The sequence below is a fragment of the Haliaeetus leucocephalus genome, unplaced genomic scaffold, assembly GCF_000737465.1.
Source record: "Haliaeetus leucocephalus isolate CR32 unplaced genomic scaffold, Haliaeetus_leucocephalus-4.0 Scaffold545, whole genome shotgun sequence".
Lineage (NCBI taxonomy): Eukaryota > Metazoa > Chordata > Aves > Accipitriformes > Accipitridae > Haliaeetus > Haliaeetus leucocephalus.
Window position 1 is genome coordinate 5,381,881 of NW_010972981.1, and position 21,090 is coordinate 5,402,970.

Genomic DNA, 21,090 nt, shown 5'->3' on the forward strand with positions numbered 1-21,090 from the left:
AAATTTCTATTTCAAAACAAAGGGTACTGTTGTAGGTGAACAAGTAGACAAGTTAACATGTTATTTTTACTTGTTCTCAGCTTTAGCTTCCTTTGTAGACGTTAATCTTTGGTGTCGTCTTTAACATCTGGTGATATTAATTACTCTTATAGTATCTTTTGAAAAAGCTGTTTAATAGCAATTATGTGAAAAGTTAAGAATGTTTGCTTAGAAGGTGGCATTTTAATAAACTAAAAATGTTATTAAAAAAAAGTAGCTACCTTTTAGTTAATTCTTCAGTATGAGTCAAACACGTGAAAGATTTCTGTTTGATTGTAGCCATTATTTTACTCCAAAGGAAGCTGTATTACTAAACTAGGATAAGGCCTCTACTCTTGCTTACAAGTATTTAATTTATATACATTTTTTACTTACTGCTTCAACTAATTTTATCTTATTACTTAAAATATATTTTCACTGTTTGGAAAAAAGGCTAAGTAGCTGTAAAGCTGCTTTTGTAAATGTAGCCAAAAAATGTGTATGCAGTAACAATGTTGTGAAAAATGGTATGTTACTGAGAACTTCCAGTAGGCAGCAGAGTACCGTATCAGTGGTAAGTGCTTGAGAATTTCATTTTTACCTGTTGTCAATGATTAAGTGTACTGTTTTTCTGCACTAGATCCCTTTCACTGGGCTTGGCTTTCTCAAGCAAAAGTTCCTTTCTCTCAGGAGACCAGAGACCTAGTTCTTCCTCGCATTTCTGATATGAACTTCATACAGGATCTTTGTGAAGATCTTTACGAACTATTTAAGGTGAATCGAGTGCTTCTTTGAATTGAGCATTACTGAAATAGCTAATACCTGTAATGGAAGAGTTAGATGGTTTTTCTTTCTGTGAATTTAACTTCTGTATGTCATGATACTGTGCTATTTTAGCTTTAACATTGGCATGGTAGAAAGGGTTTCTATAATTGAGGAAACTGTGTCACTAATGTGGCTAATTGATAGTAATCAGCTCATCTGAAAAAATAATAACGTTTTATATATCTAAGGTTCACATAATCAGTTAAAGCTAGTTAACTTTTATAGAACAAATCTTTGTGAAAACTCCATTTAAGGTACCTGTGTGGTGTGTATACGCTTAAGATAAACTGTAACAACCTGAGGAAATCATTAATGCTTAATTTTGCATACATATATTGTGTGAAGTTGATGCTGAAATCTTGACCATGTCTAAAGTAAGTCAGACTTATTTTAAAGATACTGAAACTGTGCTACAGTATTGACATGTAAAAAGAATTGTTCTTCTCTAAAACATTCCATAAACAATTGTGTCAGATGTTCAAGTGAAGTAATCTAAATGATCAGGATGGAAAGAAATGGAAATATCAAACTTTTAATGAAAATGCAGCTGTAACGTCAAAACTAGATCTGAAACACATTCGCAGTATTTGCATCTTTGACTCAGTTGTATTCAAAGTGATTCTGGGTTTTCTTTTAAACCCAGTGGAAATTGAAGTATTTAATAAATCTGAAGGAGGAAGTATTCTTTTGCCAGAGTAAAGTGAGAGACAGAGCAGTATGACATTATGTGATTGTATTAAGCCTACCTACCAATGCCCTAAACTGGTATCCACTGATGTATTTTACTTTTATGATGTGAAACACCCTTCGTTTTCACATATGTAAACTTGCTGCAATAAATAGACTTTTTTGTGGGTCATACTATGATTATTTGAAGCTTCCGAAGATTATTATGATGTTGGTAAATATGACTGTGTGTTATGAAATTGATGAATTTGCATGCTAAATATATAGCTAAAAATAAATAGGTCATTTCCTATAATAACTGTTTGTTTTCTTTAATGAAGACTGATAAAGGATTTGACAAGGCTACTTTTGAAAACCAAATGTCTGTTATGAGGGGGCAGGTAAGACTGCTTTTTTACATTTTTATTTATGTATTTAATTTGTCATCACTTCTCAGCTGTTTTTTTTAGAGCTACAAAAACTGACTCCTATTGAATTGAAAGACACTTGACGGTATTTTAATCTGAGAAGACTAGATTTCTCTCTAGATTTTGTTCCTATTTGCATATAGATGAGACAGCAGAAAGCATGTACTGATTTTTATTTCTTATAGAAGATGATTTTCTTAAATAATGTAATTGGGTTTCATTACTTTTGTGGGGGATAGGGAAGGACTTCATACTTATATATTCTTAGAAGGTGTTTTAAGAATGAAACACTGGAGAAGAGTCATAAACTTGGATGGAAAATTTGGTGGGTAATTTCGTTACGTTATTGAAATAAATGTGACTTTATTTTGGAGGGTTAACTTGATCACTGAAATACCTCTCACAAGAAAGCGGTATTAGGGGTAATAAAATTTCTTCATCCTAGCAAATGTCAGAACCATACTTGGAACCAATCCAGCCATTTTCAGATTAGAAGTTTGATGATAATTAAGTGTTGGGTTTTTGTAACACTGAAACAAGAGGGAATGGTTTCTCCATCTTCTTGCTGTTCTAAAATTTAAGACTGGTGTGATATACTGGAAAACAAGCTTTAGCTAAGAACAAATTATTTAGTTCGTTGTAGACATAAAACAGTGATTTGTGAAAATGTAAGGGCATTGGACTAGATAAATTAATAGTCCCATTTGCCCTGAATTTATTGAAACTAACTTCCCTGTGTTCATAAATTCAACATGGATAGTTTAAAGCCAGACATTCACAATTCCTAGAGTGGCTTAATCCGACCTTTTCTCTGTACGATTTCCTCTATCAGGAAGTACCTTGCACAAGACTGCAGCACTGCTTAGTCAAACATCATCCCAGTTAACATTAGTTATGTGTGGTGGCTAAAAGCCAGCAAACCTTACTTATTAAATTGAATTATAGGAGTTATTTCTGAAATAACTTTTCTGAGAAGTTTGTGCAGTCACTGGAAGGTCACTTCTGAAATATACATCCATCTTAAACTGTCTTAAGTAGCTTTTCTGTGATGAGACAATTGGCTACAGGGAATCTGTTATTTAACAGAAAGCTTAAGGAAAAAAACTGATTATATAATTGAGAAAGATCTAGATAAGGTTGTCTAAATTAATTTCCCACTATAAAGGCTGCATCTGGACCCTTTCGTCACACCCTTTCCCTGAGGTGGATTTCAACAGAGATTTGTTTTGGTTTTTTTTTTTCTTGTTGTTGGTTTGGGTTTTGTTTTGTTTTTTTAAATCTCTCTTTAGCTATACAAGAATGTGTTTCACTGTGGGATATGTCAGGTTTTCAGGCATGGTTTTAGGGAAGAATTGCAGATAATGAGTTATTCTTGGATGTGATTAGAAATACATCAGCAAGTGATGCCTTTTAGCACTGATTTTAGACTTGTGTTTGGTGTAAAACCAAAGTATGTTACAAGGGCATTACAGAAGAAGTTGGATATCTAGATCACTTAATGGATTCATTCAGTTAAGATAAATTTGCGGGATAGCCAAAATGTCTGTAAATACATCCTTAAAAATCAAAACTTTAAGAATTAGAAAATGAAGAATCTAGTAGATAAAGATAAGGAGGCTGAAGAGAAATATATCTTGCACGTATGGGGGAAGGCCTTTAAATTTAAGGTACCAAAAGTAGTTACAAGCATATTTTTGTCAAGTGGGGGAAAAAAAATACTGGGAAGGTTTTCAAACCCAAGATAAACCGTTCTCTCAAGAACATAGAAACTAAGCAACCAGGTAACACAGATCTACAAATGATTACCTTAGAACTTAGAAAATGTAAATGTCAAGTGGAGTTGCTAGAAGAGCCAAATTGCAGTAAACTGTGCAAAAAGACTTTATCTGTCAGGGTTCTTCAGCCATGAAAGTGCAGAATGAGCAGGGGATCAGTAAGTCACACAAGGAATAAAGGGGCATTGTGCAGGGGGAAAAAAAAGCCTGATGTTAAGGATAATGCAAGTGTGTCACCAAAACTAAATTGAATACTTGCCTCGGTTTTCAGCAGGATAACATTGAATGTGGAGTAAATTATCAGGGTGGTTGATGAGCACTGAGGTTTTTGGAAGGAAGATAACAGACTCCTGGGAGCTGAGGGCTGAATAATATGGCTTCATATCTTCTGATATGAAAATAATTTGTAGCTAAACTCCTGGTAGATCCTGTGCTAAATACCTGTTGATTGCTTTCTTGTAGGTTTTTTTTCATTAAAGGTGTAATGCTCTTAAGTGATGTGCTAAACTTAAAATGCTCTTAGATTTTTTTTTTTGTCTCTAACATTTTCCAAAAATTTGAAGAGGATTGCATGAAATACTCAAAAAAAGATAGAAAGGTAGTCAGATAGTGGTAGGATGTCATAATGTTACCAAATAAATAAAATACTTCTATTTGCAATAGAGTATCTTTTAAAAATAATTTGACAATGCAGTCCTCTACAGAATTGATTTAAGAGTGGCATCTAACTTTATATTCCTGTTAGCCACAGTTTTATTTGTGTGCTCTCACCTTACCTGCTTTTACTCTTTTAGATATTAAACCTTACTCAGGCATTAAAGGATGAAAAAAGTCCCATTCAGCTTGTTCAGATGCCACGTGTGATTGTGGAGCGAAGTAGCACTGGAAGTCAGGGCCGAATTGTTCATCTGAGTAATGCTTTCACGCAGACCTTTCATAGCAGGAAGCCTTTCTTTTCCTCCTGGTAGCAACAAAAATACATGGGAATCGTAAGTTTCTCTTAACTTTAGGAAGCTACTTCTGTGTAAAAGCTCTGCAATAACGTACTTCTGCTGTATACCAAGAGGTCTGACTGCCGACACCTCAGAACTTAAATTCTAAAGACTTAAGAAATGTATTTTGAATGTAATAAAAGTTTACAATTTTTGTGTCAAAATTGTGAATTCTTATGTCAGGGAATGAGAAGAACTTGTCCATACTGTATTTTTATAGGCTAAATTAATGTATTCTGAATAAGGGAAGATGCACAGTTTGCATATGCTGAGAAACTACTTTTGAATACAACAGAAATTCTTTTTGTTTCATATAAATGTGAGAACCTATACACTATCAATTTCTTTTTGTATGGTCTTTTAAAAAAAAAAGTGCAGAATGTTATCTTTTATTGTGAAAATTATTTTCTTTGGAATTTCTTCCTGATATTTTAAGCTGTTCATAGATTTTTGTAGGCTAGTTACTTGAAATGTCATATACACACACATAAAAAAAAAAATTTAAAAAAAAAATCAATCTGTCCTTGACAAAAAAGTGAAAGAAAGGGAGAAGGGAAAAAATGCTCCAAGTAGGTTTTTTTGCACGTGGGGACCAAAAATAGTTAAACAGCTGAATTACAGCAAAATTCAACCTGAGTAAGTGCACACAGTTCCTACTGTGACAAAATAAACTGAGTGTACGTTTCAGAGGTTGAAATTTCACCTGTGGCTTTTAGAACTTGTGTATTTAAGCACATGTATGGAAAATTGTGATATTTCTTTATAGATCCATCACAGCGAAAGAATTGCACCATGTTGTTACAGGTTTGTTTTGCCATATGGGTATAAATGTGTTCATCAGTAGTCGCTAGAGTGGTTCTCTACTGTTAACAACAGAAGCACTACTGTGTTTGTCACAAAGCCAGTCTGCCTTCTAAATTTCTAAACACGCTGTTATTTTTTTTTGCCCAGGGAAGGGGGGGAAAGAGTAATACAGAGAGCACAGAGACTTACTATTGTGCCCTTAGCAATGTCATGCTCATCTGCCCATTGCCATTTGCATTTATGTTTAAGTTACATGGTTTAAGGCATGATGGTCATGTTTCTAGATCTGTGGCTTATGTAACATGGTAAGTATTTTTATTTGATTAATTTTCTGGACAGTTAAGACCAGGAACGGGAGAGAAACTGCTGCTGTTATGAAACTTTCAGTATTTCAGACATTGCTGAATTTTGTAATTCTAAGCAATACTGTTGAACTCAAAAATAATAAAATGCTTGTATTTTATATAATTTGGAGTGGATGTAAATATTAATGTAGCATGTCAGCAATTCACATGACTAACTGGAACGTTTAAGCCTTAAATGTAAAACTCACCGTACGGTGGAGTTCAAAGAAAGATTGAAATGACCACCTTTATAAACTTCCCCGATTTAGTTTTTATCCGGGCAGTTTACTAAGCAATTAAAGATGCTGTTTATGTACCAGACATGCCTACTGGAGAAAATAAATGTCACAGTCTCAAAGGCACGGCTCCTGGGCTCCGCTGTGTTATTTGCCGTGCAGGAAGCGGACCCGATTTTGGTTGGTTTCGTCCCTGTTACTAACGGGAGTTTTCTTCCCCGGGCGGTGGGGCCGCCGCACCGCTGGGGGGCGCCGTAGCGCCGGCTGCGCCGCTCCTGCCGTACCCAGCGGGTGGCGAGGGCTGCCGAGGGCTGCCGGGAAGGAGGCGGTAACATGGCGGCCAGCGGGGAGGGTGACCCGGAGGGCTTGTGCGGTGCGGAGCGGCCGGGGGCGGGCGGGCTGGCCCTGCTCGGCCTGGCGCCCAGCGCTCCCAGCTGTCCGCACGGTGAGCCGGGCGGCGAGGAGGCCGCTCGGGCGGGATGGGGGCGCGGGCCCCGCCGAGGGGAGGAGCGGGGCCGGCCGGGGGCTCTGACGGGCCTGACTGAGGTGGCCGCCGTTCCCGGGGGGGGGGTTGACACCTGCCTGAGCGTCTCTGCTGCTCGTCTGCAGCTGCTCTCTCGGCTCCCCTGCGAGGGGTTGTGCTTTACGGCAGCCTTTGGTAATGCTTTATTCTGGAAGCGTGAGACTTGCAGCGGAGGCATTAAAACGGATCTGTTGGTGTCCCCTGTGTCATCGTGTAATTACGTTTGTCGTTTAGGTCCTGCTCTTCTGTTTGTAAAGACCAGCCAAGGAAAGGAGGAAGGAAGAAGATTTTACGCGTGTTCAGCTTGTAGGGATAGAAAAGATTGTAACTTTTTCCAGTGGGAAGATGAGAAGGTAAGAGAGCGCTGCTTAAGGCTATGGTAAATGTTGGCGATTTTTTTCTCTATTTAACAGAAAATGGCGGGGGGACACACAGTATATTTTGTTCTGGAAATGCGTGGCAATTGCTGTTTTGGAAGCTTTGTCTAATAGTTTGTATATAGCAGAGCTCTTGTTTCTGTCAGGAGAACGTGTTGCAAGTATAACTTTCAAGGAAGGCTGTGTACATTTTGAGCAAAACTGGCATTTGTTTCTGTATTGCCAAAACACTTAGGTATTTGAGTTACAAAGTTTGCGAATACTATGCAATGTTGAATAAAATAGGACAGTTCTGGTCCCAGGATGTTCTCGTCTTGCATGGTTAAGACAGAGAAAATCTGGTGGATACAGGCAAACAATGGGATATACAAAATAGTGAGATGGCGGGGATCAGCGGGATGCTCAGTAGTCTCAGAATATCTGCAGCAGTTCCTCTTTGTCTAAAGAACTTTGGTCAGATGATTGTAGGGTAACAAAATTGGGATTGACATGTATTCATGGAGACCTTGCTGCAGTTTTTGTCCACTACATTTTGTGTTGCTTTTTCTGTTTCCTAAATGAGTATCTTGTGTTGTGGTCATTGTTCTCAGCAGGTTGGCAGGCTGGAATTTAATTGCATTCATAAGCGGTTCATTGCTGGGCTGGTTACTACTGAAAAGCTGCATAAAGAAAAAATGAGGTGGTTAATCACTTGGTTGGGTAGATATACATGGTATTCCTAGTGAAATTTCATTTTAAATTTCACTTGTGTCATGGTGTCTTTTGTTCTATTGAATTTTACTGTCTCTGCCTTTAAACAAATCAGTTCCATAAGTTTTGCGCGAATGTCTTGAAACTCTATTGACTGTGAAACCCTAAGTATGTTTTGTGGGAACAAAGTAGAAGATTCAGAGAAGAGCATGTTATTTTAAAATAATCACACACAAAAGACTTGGGCAACATTTCTGCTGTCATCAGTTGTTCAGGATCAGATCATAGCTCTTCAGAGGCGATGCAACTGCTGGCATGCATTAATGGAAAGTATACCTCTTTCCATCTTCATCATAATCATGTTTTGAGTTTTTCTCTGAGTATGACATGTAGTAGAAGAATGACATTCTTCTATTCATTTTTCGCACAGTTTAAATTCACGAGAGACTCATATTGTTTTGCAGCATGCTTCTGTGCTGCAGTCGTGCTTGTTCTTAAGCAACAATCCAAAGAATGTGATAATTTTTCTGCGCAGAGTAACTAAAGCATAAGACCTTTGATGCACCCTTTTTGTTTAATATTGAGATTTAATGTACAATACAGAACCATATCTGTTTGTTTTGTAACTTTTTATATACATAAATTTTACAGGTATCGGAAACTAGGCTTGTGGCACGTGAAGAATATAATAGAAATCATCAGCCGCCTTTTACACACAGGCAGAATGTGGAAAGGTATTGTTAAATATATTTTCTGCACTAAAAATCAAGTAATACAAGTTTAGGTGCTCTGAATATAGAGGTAATATCTCAGGATTCTTTAAAATACGAAAACATACCAGAGGGATTTGGAAGAATAAGAACTCGTTGACTGCAATGGGAAAATAGCATGAAACATCTAATTAGAGCATGGTATTTTCAACCCAGGAACTGTTTTGGTTTTGGTTTTTTTCCTGTGTGTGTATAGTTCTTACATTAGTGCTCATTATGCATTAACAAGAGGTCAGTACTAGTTTCAGTTCAAACAGTTATTCCTGACTTCAGTGTGCAAAAGTAACAGGCTTAATATTGTGAAAAGAAGCAAAGGTAATACAGCAACAAATAATATCCAAGTTTTCTGTGTAAACATACAGGACTGCTTGCTGGTAGTGAATATGGAGTTTTCACTCTGTAATCCAGTTATTTTACAGGGAATCTCAGTATATTTGGCCAGCATATTATATGCTTTTTAAAGTGTCCTTTGAATATTTTTTCATCAGTATTCATTCACATGTATATAATGGAGTTTTGCAAGAGCAATTTAAACTACATTGCTTGGTTAAAGGCCTGAATTCTTAAAAAATATGAAACCCCCTTCATAGTTCCCCTTCATATATTTTATAGAAGCTTTTTCAAAGTTTGATCTCTATTGTCTTTTGTTTTTAAAGGTACAAGAATTTTGTTCTGTTGCCATTATCGAAGAGGAGGTTTTGCCAGGAATGCCAGCAATTGCTGTTTCCAACTGAATGGGAAAAACACTTGGATCACCAGTTCCTGTGTAATATCTCCATTGCCCAGTTAAAAAGTCCCAGTCAACTTCTGTATCCACTGGAGAATAAAAAAACAAATGCACAGTATTTATTTGCAGACAGAAGTTGCCAGTTCCTACTGGATCTTATTATTGATTTAGGATTCAGACGAGTGCTCTCTGTTGGAACGCCCAGGTACATCAGTGAGAATTGTTACACTTTCAAATAATATTTCTCTCAACACTGTGCAGCTTACTAATATATAAATAATCAAGGATTCTCCCATAATAAGAGGTTCACCACGCTTTAGTTGGTTGGGATTATCCAAGCATCTAGTGGGGTCTTTGAGCTCGTAAGGTACAGGAGAAGACTGTAGCTAAACTGACAGTAACACACATACACACTGTAAATGCCCTGCTTTGTTTCTTACAGAAGTGACAATGAGTTTCTTTGCTTATGTTTGGGGTTTTTTGTCCATGGTGATCCAATAGGCTCCAGTGACTTTTCATCTTTTAAGACTAACATATTTTTCTAACTTTGAATATTAGCTAAGTGGAATCATCCAAATTCAGATTACTCCATTTTCTCTATCTGTTTGGTTTTAGGTTTAGTAAAGTACGAGGCATTCTTGTCTTGCAAGATTATTTCTGAAGCCAATGATTATGTGTTAAATTTCTTTGCTCCAATTATACTTCAGGCTTCATGAAATGATCCAGTCAAAAGCATCACAAGGAGAAGATTTCAGGGTTAGAAGCCTTCTGCTAGATATTGATTTCAGGTAGGTTTTGACAAATGTTTATCTGTCTGAAGAGTATGTACAAAGATTTGTGTTCTTATTGCTTTAAAAGATAAATTGGTGGTTGTTTTCCCTTTCCTGTCTCTGCATCTCTGTTCCTGCACACATACACAAGTGACATCCAGTTTATGAGAAAAGTAATTATACTTAATAATTCTCAGCATTGGTATGTGTTGTCAGTAATCGGAACCCAAAGATGTTGTTTTTCTTAAGGCCTTGTTTTCACTGTAAATGCCCCTTAGGGCAGGCAAGAAGTTGTTTATATTTTTCTACCACTATTAAAACTTGTTTTACAGGTATTCACAGTTTTACACAGAGGATGAATTCTGCCACTACAACATGTTTAATCATTATTTTTTTGGTGGAGAGGTAAGGCCAAGTATTTCTTGAGTACTTTGTAAGGAAGTACATGTTGTTGATGCAGAATTTTGTAAGAAAGTCACGGCTAGTCTAGTAGGAAACAACTATCGTGAGACAAAAATGGTCAACGGTACTGGAAATCAAAGCGTAACAGTGCCTCTTCAGGAATTCTTTCCCCACTTGATTCAAAGATAAAGTTGCCTATTAAATTTATGCTAACTAATGTTACTTACACACATTAACTGCTGCTTTTATTAAAATGACAGCTTGGTGTGAGTTGTTGCGTTATATAAGTGTTCATTAGCCCTCTTCCTGTGTTGTTACAACAGAATTAATTGTTTTATTCCCAGCCTTTAGAGACCCAGTAGATGCCATGGGACTTGTTCACTGGTACTTGAGGTGGGAGGGAAGAGGCTGTTTTTCTGCTTTGTTCCAGGCAATCAAGGTCAAAAGGTTAACCTTGTCATAAAATGAGGTTGAATTAGTGTAATTGTTAAAGAAAATGCTGATTTCCTTTTTAAATGTCACATTGAGTGCTTAATTTTGAGTTTATTAGGTAACCTGCAGCTGTAGTTGGACATTTATTGTAGCTTTGTACAGAGAATCACAGTGTAATTCAATTTCAAACATTTATCCCAATAGTATATTCACTCACTCTTTGCTTTTCCATTGCCATTATTAGTAAGCCACCACTGATTTGCATAAACATGTTTATTGCAATACCTTTCATACTATGTAGGTAATTTTCAGATTTTTTCCATTCTAAAGGCTAATTTTGAATGGTATCTGGAAAATAAAAAGAATTGTCTAGAATGAAATGGGAGGCTGGTCTGAAAGCCTTACCTTTGAATGTTTTTAATCCATTACTGTATTCAAGTTTTGTATTTTTCAATTAAAACAAAAGACTGTTCATCTGCATTATAAACACTGTAGTGTTCTTTTCAAGGTGTGAAAAGGTGACATCTGTAATGACACTGTATTGCAGTGTATTCAAGGACTGAATTGCAGCACTTTTGAATGTGTATTTGTGTTAAAAATCTGGTTTTGGAATGCAGTTGAATCTAAGTAATAGATGAGAGAACACTGCAAGAAGGCAGTGAACACATACCTTTTTACATTTCCTTCAATAATATTGAGTCCAGGTTAGATTGCTAAAATTTGAACACGATGTATTTTTATAACCAGTATGGATTCAGCTGGTTTGCACAGGACTGAATTTTTTCGCATTACTTTGATAGTGCTTTACAGAATAAAACTAAAGTTAAAGGGCATAAATAAAATGTATTCTGAGCCTGAACTTTGCTTTCTTGCTATGAATAACATCTTTTTTCCAAGTAAAATTTAGTACCCTTAGGAAGAAGACTATCTTAGGAAGCTTGAACTGCATCTGCCCTTGATACATTATCTCTAACTGAACAGGGCACTTGTTTTCAGTGCTTCAAATCTAGTTGGTTTTTTTGAATGCTACACAAGAGGAAATTCACCTCCACAAGAGGAAGTAACTTCCATCTTCAAAGTTGAAACTTTAAAATAATAAATTACAAGGACAATATTTTTACAGTTCCAGTTCTTGAATCTATATTTCTGAAATTAACCTCTGTTTCTTACAGGCTGCACGTGAAGCTTGTATGAAGTTCTTACATCAAGACAATGGTGGAAGAGTCATTATGGTAACTGATCCCCCATTTGGAGGTTTAGTGGGAGCACTGGCTGCTAGTTTTAAAAAACTGATGGCAATGTGGAAGGAGACAGGAAAAGAAGGTATGTGTTACAACTGTGATTCTTGCTACTTGGGTGAATGTGAACACACATGTTATGATTTCTAAAGATGAACTACTATATATCTAATTTACTCTCCTGATACTTTTAGTTTAATAATACCGAATTCTCTAAGTCTCTCTCAAAAACTTCGCAATTAAAATGGACTTTAAAGGTAGAGAAGAATAAGCTGTCAAACCAGTACCGTTTCTTACCAATCTAGGCGGGTGACAAGAGCTGTTAGTTAAGTGGAGCTTACAGTTCCGCATATATAAAATATGCCAAAACTTTGTCGCCTAAAGGAACTAGTTCTTACGCCCAGCATGAGGTTACATATACATGTATTCAGAATGTTTACTGTAAATTTTTCATGCTTCATGTACCTTGTTTTTCTTTAATGTACATCTTTTCATTACTAGGTCATAACAATCAAGAGATGCCCATGTTCTGGATATTTCCATACTTCTTTGAGTCTCGTATTCTTGAATTTTTCCCAAGCTTCAGTATGTTAGATTACCAGGTAAGACTGAACCCAGTGAATCTGCTAAATTTCAGTCATGTGCAATGTGAACAGGAATATGAATGAAAGCAGATATAATGGTAGCACTAGTCTGTAGATGGACTGCCTTCTTGAACTTCAATTTTGACTTGGAGGTACTGCAAACCCTGTGGTGCTCATCAAGTGAAGCCCAGATTCTGTATTTGTATTAGTCACACCTTTGACAACTTTGTCACACTCCGACAGTTTATACGTATCTTTTAACTTACTGCCATCTGTCCATTAACTCATATCTTCTGCCGGGTTTTCAGTTGTGGTGGGTTGACCCTGGCTGGACGCCAGGTATCCACCAGAGCCGTTCTATCACTCCCCCTCCTCAACTGGACAGGGGAGAGAAAATATAACAAAGAGCTTGTGGGTCAAGATAAGGACAGGAGAGATCACTCACCAGTTACTGTCACGGGCAAAACAGACTCAGCTTGGGAAAATTAACTCACTTTACCCTACTCTGGTTGATTTGTAATAATGAGAAATAAAACCAAATCTCAGAACACCTTCCCTCCACCCATTCCTTCTTCCTGGGCACAACTTCACTCCTGGATTCTCTACCAACCCCCCCAGTGGCACAGGGGGACGGGGATGGGGTTTACGGTCAGTTCATCACATGTTATTTTCTGCCGCTTCATCCTCCTGAGGGGGAGGGCTCATCACACTCTTCCCCTGCTCCAGCGTGGAGTCCCACCCATGGGAGACAGTCCTCCACGAACTTCTCCAATGTGGGTCCTTCTCATGGGCTGCAGTTCTTCACGAACTGCTCCAGCATGGGTCCTTTCCATGGTGTGCAGTCCTTCAGGAGCACACTGCTCCAGCGTGGGTCCCCCGTGGGGTCACAAGTCCTGCCAGAAAACGTGCTCCGTGGGTTCCTCTCTCCACAGATCCGCAGGGCCTGCCAGGAGCCTGCTCCAGCGCGGGGTTCCCACAGGGTCACAGCCCCCTTCGGGCATCCACCTGCTCCGTTGTGGGGTCCTCCACGGGCTGCAGGTGGAGATCTGCTCCACCGTGGACCTCCATGGACTGCAGGGGGACAGCCTGCCTCACCATGGTCTTCCCCACGGGCTGCAGGGGAATCTCTGCTCTGGCACCTGGAGCATCTCCTCCCCCTCCTTCACTGACCTTGGTGTCTGCAGGGTTGTTTTCTCTTATATGTTCTCACTCCTGTCTCCTGCTGCCGTTTCTGTCTGTCCCAACTTTTTTTCCCCTTCTTAAAAATGTTATCACAGAGGCATTACCACTATTGCTGATTGGCTCAGCCTTGGCCGGCAGCGGGTCCATCTTGGAGCCGGCTGGTATTGGCTCTCTCTCAAACACAGGGGAATCTTCCAGCAGCTTCTTACAGAAGCCACCCCTGTAACCCTCCTCACTACCAAAACCTTGCCACACAAAGCCAATACATGCCTAACCGTGCCATTGTATTTAATTCTCATTACTGAAATCCCTTCTTACCAACACTTAGAACTGAACCTACATACTTAAACCACTTCTATACCTAACATACAGATTTATACATTCTTATTAATTACTATCCCCTGTCCTTTAAGAGATAGATATTCCATGAGCTTCTTCCACTCCTCCAGATGTTCACACACAGGTTATGACTTGGGCCCCATCCGTCAAGATGAGTGGTCTGGACAGGAGAAGCAGTATGTTCGATCGTTGAGCACCAACACCAGCTTGGTTTGGGTCACCGATGCACTTCTCTGGTTCCTTGCGAAGTTCACTCCTCTGCAGTTCAGGTCATTCCTGCTACATTACTTCCTACAACATACGACTCACATCACAGATTATTTTTCCCCCAAGGTTAAATGTCCTTGAGGCACACACTAGGTCTCCCCATCCTTCCGCATTACCCACCAAGTACACCCAGGTCCCTGTTCGGGCACCAAAAAGGACTGTGGTGGGTTGACCCTGGGTGGATGCCAGGTGCCCACCAAAGCCTCTCTATCACTCCCCCTTCTCAGCTGGACAGAGGGGAGAAAATATAACAAAAGGCTCGTGGGTCAAGATAAGGACAGTTTAATAAAGTGAAAGCAAAGGTGGCGTGCAAAAGCGAAGAAAAACAAATGGTGTTATTCTCTACTTCCCATCAGCAGGCGATGTCTAGCCACTTCCTGGGAAGCAGGGCTTCAGTACATGTGGTTGCTCCGGAAGACAAAAATCCCCCCCCTTCCGTCTCCCTATACTTAGCTTTTATATCTGAGCTGATGTCATATGGTATGGAATATATGTTTGGTTAGTTTAGGTCAGCTGTCCTGGTTATGTCCCCTCCCAAGATCTTGCCCTGCCCCAGCCTGCCATTGAGGGGAGGGGGGCAAAAATGTTGGAGAGACAGCCTTGATTCTGTGCCAGCACTGCTCAGCAGTAGCCAAAACACTGGTGTGTTATCAACACCTTTCTAGCTACTGATGCAGAGCACAGCGCTACAAGGGCTGCTATGGGGAGTATTAACTTCGTCTTAGCCAGACCCAATACATCAGTGTGACAAAATTTGCAGGTGCAAAATTTTGACAGGTGCATATTGCAAAGGTGAGAGGTAACTCGAAGAAAAGTGTTTCATTCTTCCCAGGTGTTGAAATGTCAGCAGCGTGGTGGGTAATGCCCAGCCCTAGTCCAAAAAAATTTTAAGGTCTTTCATCTCCAAAACTGCTGGGACCAGAGTAGAATTACAACAATGGAAAATTTTGGAATTATGTAATAAATGAAGTTGTCAGTGATAAAGCAATAATCTGTCATCAACTTCTCCAGTATTGTATCCATTCTGTAAGTTGTTTAAGAATGCGTACATCAGTGACTTTTGAGAGCTCAATCATGGGTATTCATGGTGTTAAAGTTTTATTTTCTCATATAACAACTCTGCATAAAGTTTGATGTGGGTGTTGTGAACAACGTATTTGTATCTTGTAGAATGGAAATTTGTGCTAGGCTAGACTCTGCATTCCTGCTAGTGCTCAGAGATGAGAATTTTTGTGACAAGTCTCTGAAGGCAGTGCTGGAAACAGCAGGGATGATTGGATTTGCAACTTTGTAATTATTCTGAGATTAAGATGCATGTCAGCTCTGGTACTGCCAGATAGACCAAATGGTATAGTTCCATTTTTTTTAATGGGTTGCTCTTTTGTAGGGCAACTGCAATGTTATTTTAGATATCCCATGCAAAAGAGCAAAAAGGGGTAAGTAAAATAGGGTTATTGTAGTACTGGGAACTTCGTTTATTGAGTCTAGCCTGATACTATGGTTGCACAAATTTAAAAATAAGTGAGACAGAAAACTTGCTGTTGAATTTGTAATCTAATTTGGGGTTAGAGTCTTTTATGTAAAAATTAAAATTTCATAAGGCACATATAAAGATGGTAAATATGTAAATAGTTCTGCCTGTGCTTAGCATTCAGTTTAAGACTCTTTTTCTATGGTTTTATTTTTCTAGGTAGACTATGATAATCATGCACTTTATAAACACGGCAAGACAGGTCGTAGACAGTCTCCTGTCCGTATCTTCACGAACCTCACCCCAAGTATGATTGTACTTCCTGTAGAAGAGGGTTATAGGTAAGATGTGTTAATGCTCAAGTCGCTGAAAGAGTGTGTTTGTTCTTAATTATGGCATAACATCTCTAAAGGACTTTGGGATGGTGCTGTTCAGTATCATCATGCCTAACTTTTGGATGCCAGGCTCAAGAGCACATTTGTCTGTCTCATTCTAAGGTTGCATGTTCTATAAACAATGTGTAGGAGAGCTGGGCACCTAAAAAGAAAGTTACATTTTCCAGTGTGGAATGATGAGATTCCTCAGCTTGTCTGTAGGAAATGTTGTGTACACCTATGAGAGACATTTACAGCTATGCCTGATAATCAGCTTGGTTGAGACAGTAGTTAATAAAATGAACACTGAGAAGCATCAAGGACAAAGGAATGGATTTGGTTTGATTTACTGCTGATAGTGTTGCTAATTTGAATTCAAGCACCTGAATTTTACTATTTGGAGGTACTGTGTCTAAATGATTATGAGGCTCTGGGCCTAAGTGGTGATTTTATGCATCAAAACCAACATGTTTAATTTAGCAAAGTGATTTTGCAATCCTTGTATTTATTGTTGAGCTTGTATAAAATTAATTTATATTGCTTTGTGAGCACATAGTGGACTAGTACATTTATAATTTTTTTTTCCCCAGGTTTTGCACTATATGTCAGCGGTATGTTAGTTCTGGTAACCAGCACTGCGAGATATGCAATTCATGTACGTCAAAAGTAAGTATTTTGACTTCTTTCTGGATGGTAGTTTTAGCAGTAGTCAGATAGTAATTTCTGTAATACCTGCTCTGGTAAAAACCTATTGTGATACCTATTTCCTTGGGAAACCCCAAAGAGTTCAGTTTTGTAGACTCATTATTAACTTCACAGGACATCATTCATAACCCACTGGAAGTTAATTTCTCTTTCCCCGATTCCTTTGTGTTGGAAAGAAGACAGGAAAAGTTTGCTACTTGCCTCTTACACCATACCTTATTCATCAGCGGTCTGTTGACACATACATTTCTTATGTTTCGGAAGTTGTAGAACCTGCCAATTTCAAAATGCAGCCATTTTGCTGCGATTGTCACAGATTCTCAGGACTGCTGTTTCTAAGTTACAGTCCTTTCTACAGAGGACCTGTTTCCGTAAATAATGGGGACCATACATCAGTGGTTCAGTTTTAAGATAGCATCAGTGTTTTTTTTTAAAACAAACAAACAAACAATGCATTTATTCATCTTTTGTAGGATGGTAGACGATGGAAACATTGTGTTCTTTGCAAAAAATGTGTAAAACCCTGTGAGTACAGAAAAATACTTTTCTAAATAAAAGTACACTTATTGTTTAAGCTGTAGTCCAAAGAAACTGAGATTACAAACCGGAAGAGAAAATATTCTGTAAAAGAAATAAAATGTGATCATTCAGAAGACATAGAATAAAGGAAAAATCTCAGTTTCACACGAGTAGCCATTCGATAACTTACGTATATTTGCACTGTGTGGAAACATGATAAATTCTTGTCAAGGCATACTAAATCCCATTTGTATTTGTTATGGGAAAACTTAAATATTTTGATTTGTCATATAAGTGTTTCCTGGTTTTGTAGACCTTTTCATTAGAATTTCATAAACAAATAGGCAATTACTAAGATGTTTGAGAGGGCATGATCAAATTATGTTTCATACACAAATGAAGTTGTATTTATAGCTGTGTTTAAATAGCTGAAGCAAATAATTTTTGTTACTGATACAGAAATTGCAATTTGTAAGTCCATTTTAACATCTGGACTATTTTTCATGTTAAGATCACAGAGGATAATAATTCTAATGGCAAAATAGTTCAGTTATATTGAAATAGTTACACAGTATATCTAATGAAGAAGCACCTGGCTGCCTTATGAAATGTGGTAACGCACCAGAAACTGACTGCATCCACCTCTGTAAAACTAAAACAAAATCAAAAACCTTTGTAAAACCTGGTAATAGAGCCTGTATTTAAAGCTTGGTGTCAGAATGATCATTCTAAACCTTTTCAAGATCATAAATCATGTTCCTTGTTTTGCAGCTTGGTTTCACTGTAATAATTGCAACTGCTGTGCTCTACAAAGCCACACTTGTGAGAAGACTGATGCTGGCTGTTTTGTTTGTGGCAAGGCAGGTCACAAGCGCAGTACCTGTCCCAGTCTCTCCAGCACCAGAACAGCTTACCAGTAAGTGTAATATTGCATTAATATAATAAAAGATAGCATTCAGATGAGATTAGATCTTATTTCACAGAAACAATTTAGAAAGAGATGATTTTTGGCTTTGGGTGCTGATGTCAGCTTTCACTATTGCCTGCTTGCTGTATTGCTGGGGAGTGTATACTGAAGGGAGGATATGATAAAAACCAGGCAGGTCACTTACTGTGGCTCCCAATTCCTTAACTGTGGCTTTTCTTTCAAAACTGATTTATATGGATCCCAAACTTGGTGAATGGTGCATGGGGATAGCTCTGTCAAGAAGATTCAGTATTAAAGTAATGAAGCACTTTTATCCCTATCAGATTCCTCATGAAAGGGCAAAGAAAAGAGTCACAACACTTTTTATTGCTTCCTGGCTCTTTTGCTGTGTTGTGGCATCTTTTTCTTTTTTCCTTCTGGTATTTCAGGTGATCTCTGTAGTATGGTCTAAATCTCCACCATGTAAGATCTGCATTAATGAGGGTCACATTAAGTACTTCTATTCTGCCATGATTGTGCTTCTGTAACATACACAAGCACATACTTGTATATATCAAAAGACAAAAAAAATGGTGTGTGATGGTCTTCAGATGGATCTAACTGAAAAGAGGAAAGGGGATTTGCTAAGAGATGATCCAGCAGTTGGCTCAGTCTTTCCAGTTTGGGATAGTTGACCCGCACTTTTTTAACTTCCTCTCCAGAGCGCATGGGTTTGTTTGTGATTCTTGACTTGAGTGGCTGTAGCAGTGGAAATACAAATCTTCCCTCCTGAAAGACGTACCTCTGTTGCATAGTGAGATTCAGATAGTTAACCTCCTGGATCAGCATCAAGAGATTCATCAGATGCGTGCTGGATGGTAGAGGACTACAGCTATATTGCTTCATGTCCTGCTGTGACATTGATCTGAGTTTTGGTTATGGAGTATTAGAGAAAAAAGCTAGCAATATTTCATTTTACATATCTCTCTTAAAAATTCCCTCCTTTAATGTTTATTTTCTTTGCTTAAAAAAGTAAAAAGGATACTAAAAGAAATGCATGAAACCTCATGTTTCTTCCGTCAAGTAAGATGTTATTCTGTCCATTGTAGTGGAACGGTTTAGTCCTTTCAGGCCATCCGTTATTTCTTTTGCTGATTTATTGCAGAAGATAACTTCGGTTTCTTTTTCTAATAAAAACACCTGTATGTTTTATTTGTTAAAAATTATTCCATGTTTTGTCCTTTCTCAGAGACAGAGAACAATCCATTTGCTAGTTATATTTAGGTCCTGTATTATTTGCAGGAGTCTTCATAATGTTGTTAAACCTGATGTAGTTTCTTCTAAGCCTTTCTGTTATACATCCATGCATTATATATCGGGCATGAAAGTCTGTATGTGCTTTTTTTGTACTTGGTGAGTGGCCTTTCTTAAGTTTTCCACATCCATTTAAAGGTAAATGCTGAATAAATACATAAATGAAAATTAATGGCAGTAAAGTGGACAAACAGTTTTAGGAAGATTGAATGTCCTAACATTGTAAGATGAAATGTTCCTTGTACTTTTTGTGACAGTACTTCTGAGTTCATACACTTACATGGACAGATTATTTAAAATACCAGCAAATGTAGAAGTACCTTCTCCATTTTATTCTAATCTTGATGTTCCTTTTTTGCTTTACAGAGCTGATGAAAAGCAAAAGCAGAAAACTCTAAAGAGGGTAAAGATGGGGATCTGTAAAAGATCAGCTATGAAGCACGCCATATTCTTCAGGAAGAAAGTAAAGAATAAGAAAAAAAAAGATGTGACTTTACTTGCTGATACATAGTTGTTAATATTTTTTTTGATGGCCAGCCTTTGATTCCATTTTCTAAAAATGTTAATATTGACATCCAAAATAAAACCTGATTGAATAAAAGGGACAATTCTTTTATTATACATCATTACTGGCACAAAAGACCCGCTAAGTAAACCATGCACTTACCATGTATTTGTATAATTAACAGTTTTGTGTGTTTAGGATTAGCTATTTTGTCTGATTTAGTGGGAGTTTGAAGTTACGGGAGGAGTACTGCTGAGAGGAGAGGCGTTGGTGGATGCTGTGGTTTTGCAGTAGGTATCGGGGGACTTGGGGCAAAGGAGGAAGTGAGGTTGGGTGATGGGAAGGCACAAATTCTTAGGAATCCACTCTCTGTTAGTTCCAGTCCTCTCACAGAATGACTTTGGGGTTTTTTTGAATATTGTCTCCAAATGGAAAAACACCTAAGAGCAAAAAAACCAAAAGGTACTTCAGAAGCTTAGTAAGTGGAAAAAAATGACTTTGTAAGTATGTTTAAATTTAAAGTACTTCCACCCGTTAAATGAAAAGAACCCACATTAGCTTGAGTGTTTTGGATTGGCACTGCTGCCGGGTGGGTTATCTTGTAAAACTGATTGAACGGAGCGTCGGTGCAGCCTGTTCTTGGGCGAGAGCTGAAGAAGAACGAAGGTGTGTATTGCGGCGGGAGGGGACGACCCTTCCGCGTTGTTCCGCTGAAGTGAAAGCGGCACCGCTTCGCGCTGCGGGTAGGCGAGGCTGGCCTTTCCCTCGCCGCTAGCTCTCAAAGGCAGCCGCCCCCGCCCGGGCCCGGCCCGGGCCCGGGCCCTGCCGCCAGGCCCTCACGGCCGCCGGCACGTCCCTCAGCCCCGTGGGGGAGTGAGGGGAGGGATCCCTGGGCCCCCGCCGGGG

The 21,090-nt window shown here is 38.5% G+C and overlaps 1 protein-coding gene across 10 annotated transcripts in view; it reads left to right on the top strand.

Moving 5' to 3' along the window:
* The window catches only part of LOC104837616 (phosphatidylinositol 4-kinase type 2-beta), a 35,852-nt gene extending 15,576 nt beyond the window's left edge, over positions 1-20,276 (top strand). The window contains exons 1-13 of one of the 10 annotated variants that reach the window (XM_010576857.1): positions 6,352-6,533; positions 6,846-6,964; positions 8,330-8,412; positions 9,105-9,380; positions 9,883-9,963; positions 10,278-10,350; positions 11,952-12,102; positions 12,519-12,619; positions 16,080-16,201; positions 16,825-16,900; positions 17,413-17,464; positions 18,230-18,374; positions 20,046-20,276. In XM_010576857.1, the coding sequence (XP_010575159.1) occupies positions 6,422-6,533; positions 6,846-6,964; positions 8,330-8,412; positions 9,105-9,380; positions 9,883-9,963; positions 10,278-10,350; positions 11,952-12,102; positions 12,519-12,619; positions 16,080-16,201; positions 16,825-16,900; positions 17,413-17,464; positions 18,230-18,374; positions 20,046-20,190 (1,536 nt within the window). In that variant the 5' untranslated portion in view covers positions 6,352-6,421 and the 3' untranslated portion in view covers positions 20,191-20,276. Of the gene's footprint in view, positions 1-658; positions 793-1,850; positions 1,911-4,506; positions 5,191-5,847; positions 6,332-6,351; positions 6,534-6,845; positions 6,965-8,329; positions 8,413-9,104; positions 9,381-9,882; positions 9,964-10,277; positions 10,351-11,951; positions 12,103-12,518; positions 12,620-16,079; positions 16,202-16,824; positions 16,901-17,412; positions 17,465-18,229; positions 18,375-19,087; positions 19,323-20,045 lie in introns of those variants that run through there. The other 9 variants (XM_010576861.1, XM_010576862.1, XM_010576864.1 and 6 more) reach the window with 9 other exon arrangements.
* Positions 20,277-21,090: the final 814 nt, after the last annotated feature.